Genomic DNA, 2,774 nt, shown 5'->3' on the forward strand with positions numbered 1-2,774 from the left:
GCCTTTTTTTTTTTTTTTTTTTTTTTTTGAGACAGAATTTTACTCTTGTTCCCCAAGCTGGAGTGCAGTGGCAGGATCTCGGGTCACTGCAACCTCCGCCTTCCAGTTTCAAGCGATTTTCCTGCCCCAGCCTCCAGAGTAGGCTCCTGCCACCATGTCCGGCTAATTTTTGTATTTTCAGTAGAGACAGGATTTCACCATGTTGGCCAGGCTGGTCTCGAACTCTGGACCTCATGATCCGCCCACCTCAGCCTTCCAAGTTGCTGGGATTACAGCCATGAGCCACCATGCCTGGCTGAATCACTCCTTTGTAAGGCAAACTCTCTCCTATCTTTCCAGTCTCACCTGAATAGCCACGGCAAGGAGGTTGGACTTTGTCATCAGGAACTCCAGGCAGCCCTCCCTGAAGGCCTTCCCTCTCCCTCCTGGGTCAGGAACCTCCTCTGGGCTCTGAGTGCCTGTGGGCTTTCCCATTATAGCCCTGATAACTTTGGCCTGTGCCTGTCCCTTCTCACAGCCCCATCACTCTGGGCCAGGAGCCAGCCAGCCAGGTCATTACTGACATCCACACAGAGAAAGGAACAGACCAGATCTCACCTCATCTTTTGCCTGGAGCAAAAATTCACTGCCATCCTGGGTCCTGCAGGAAGGGACACAGGACTTGAGGGATCTGGGGAAGGGGCCCAACCCACCTGCCCACCAACTGTCCCCCAGGGAAGCCAGGGTCCCACTGGGAGGGGAAGCTGAGCCTTGGATCCCTCCCTCCTGCCCACTGGGGGGCTCACTGGAGCTTGAAGACATGCTTCTTTTTCTTGTAGTCACTAGCCACCTCACTGGTGGCTTTGTGCAGGCTGAGCAGCGGCTCCCCACCGTGTGTGCTCCCAGATGCCGGGCCCTTGGAGTCCTTGTAGAAGCCCAGTTCCCCCTTACTAAGCACACAGTACAGGCTCATCCACGACCTGCAGCGACAAGATGGGGCTCAAGGCAGAGCCGCAGCACTCAGCCTGAGGACTCTCATTAACATCCTCATGGGCTGAATATACCTGAGCTTTCCTACCTCTGGACCTTTGCACCCTAGTTGGGCCATATGCTTAAAATGCTCTCACTTATGGCTGTTGCTGCCCCGAGGGGAGCATCTAAGTCTCTCAGTACCAAGCCTTTGCCCAGGCTGGGGTTTCCCTTCCTATCCCCTCCCATACTGGATTTCCTGAAGGTAAGACTTAAGCTGTCTCCTCCATAAGCCTTTGCTCCACTCATTCCTTCCCACTCATGGAGCTTCCTCAAGGAAGGTCGATTGGTCTATTGTCTGGAATAAGGAATTCCTGTCTCTCCAGCCATCCAAAGCCCCGATCCAGGAGAAATCCCTCTAAGAACAAGATATACTAGGTGCCCTTGTTTATTACTACCTTGGCATTAGGTACGAAAAAGAAAGACCACTTATAGATTCCACCAGCAAAATCTGAATCTGTCCTGCCCACTTCATATCTTGGGTCTCGCCCTCACTCCATTATTGGCTGGTGCTACCCCTTTTTAGCTCCACTTGTCCCCAGATTCTGCCTCTCAGTTGGACAAAAAGAGGTCGCACAAGCAGGAGCTGGACTCCAAGAGCAGGCAAATCATGACTAGACCCTCATTTGGAACACCTGCAAGAGATTACTCCCCCCTCCTAACCCCTACCCTCATTAGTTTGGTCTCTGCCCCTTTTCGGACCCCTCCCCAGTTTGAAACTTCAAGGGTGGACCCACCCCACTCATAGGTTGGATGACCTCTCAAGGCTCCACGACAAGCCATTTAAACCTTCTCAGCTAGACTCCTCCCTGTTTGCTATTTAGCTAGTCAACTCCTGGGTTGATTAGATTCCAATTTACTCACTTTCAGGACATTTTCCTTCAGTTCCCACCTAAGCTCCACCCGTCAGCCATTAGATGCACTAACCTTAGGTCTTGCCCCCTCCTGTTCATTGGTTGGAATCATCAAAGTTGAACCCCACCCCTCCTCTGGCCCCACCTACCACCCCCACCGGTTGGAGGGCCTGAAGTTGAGCCACACCCCCTCCTCCGTCCCACCTCTCCACTCATTGGACACCCTGAACCTGAGACCCGCCTTCCAAAGCCCCGCCCACACGCTCACCGGTTGGACGACTTGCGGTTAGCGTCGAGCTCGCGCTTGCGCAGTAGGAAGCCCTCGTGCTGCACTGTGTGAGTGGGCGGTGGCGGAGGCGCGGGGGCGGAGCCGCCCTGGGCCGGGGCGGAGCGCGAGCGCCGGCTTCCCCCGCCCTCACCACCCTCTCTGGGCCGCGGCCGCCGTCGCGGCTTGGGCCGGTCCCGCGCCCGGGGCCGGTCCGGCCGAGGTGTCCGCTCGGGCGGCTCAAGCCCGTTGGGCAGGCGGCCGGGGGGAAGCTCGCGTGGCTGAGGCAGCGACGGCTGTGTGAAGGGAGGGGGAAGAGGGGTGCTGTCCATGGAGGGGGTGTGGGGATCATCTGTTTGGGGTAGCTCATGGGTCTGGGGTCCCATCCGTCTGCAGGGCCGTCTGTCTTGGAGGCGAGTATGGGAGGACCCCAGGGTTGGAGGCCCAATTCTTAGGGTCCCACGGGTCTTGGAAGTGGGGCCCTAAACTCATTGGTTTGGAATCCCTCTCGGTGGTGGGAAGAGGCAGCCAGATCTGCAGAGGTGGGGGTGCAAGCAGGGCGTGTCCCCGCTGTCTGCAGGAGGAATCTGGGGCTTCCTGCTGTGTGTGTGTGTGTGTGTGTGTGTGTGTGTGTGTGTGTGTGTGTG

General features: G+C 56.7%; 1 protein-coding gene across 1 annotated transcript in view; it reads right to left on the minus strand.

Moving 5' to 3' along the window:
- The window catches only part of LOC116530611 (spectrin beta chain, non-erythrocytic 1-like), a 7,943-nt gene that overhangs the window by 2,443 nt on the left and 2,726 nt on the right, over window positions 1-2,774 (minus strand). The window contains exons 3-4 of the mRNA XM_032248739.1: window positions 786-959; window positions 598-640 (exon numbers count right to left, since the gene is read on the minus strand). Of these exons, the coding sequence (XP_032104630.1) occupies window positions 598-640; window positions 786-959 (217 nt within the window). The remainder of the gene's footprint in view (window positions 1-597; window positions 641-785; window positions 960-2,774) is intronic.

The sequence above is a fragment of the Sapajus apella genome, unplaced genomic scaffold, assembly GCF_009761245.1.
Source record: "Sapajus apella isolate SASKATOON/1434 unplaced genomic scaffold, GSC_monkey_1.0 scaffold68, whole genome shotgun sequence".
Lineage (NCBI taxonomy): Eukaryota > Metazoa > Chordata > Mammalia > Primates > Cebidae > Sapajus > Sapajus apella.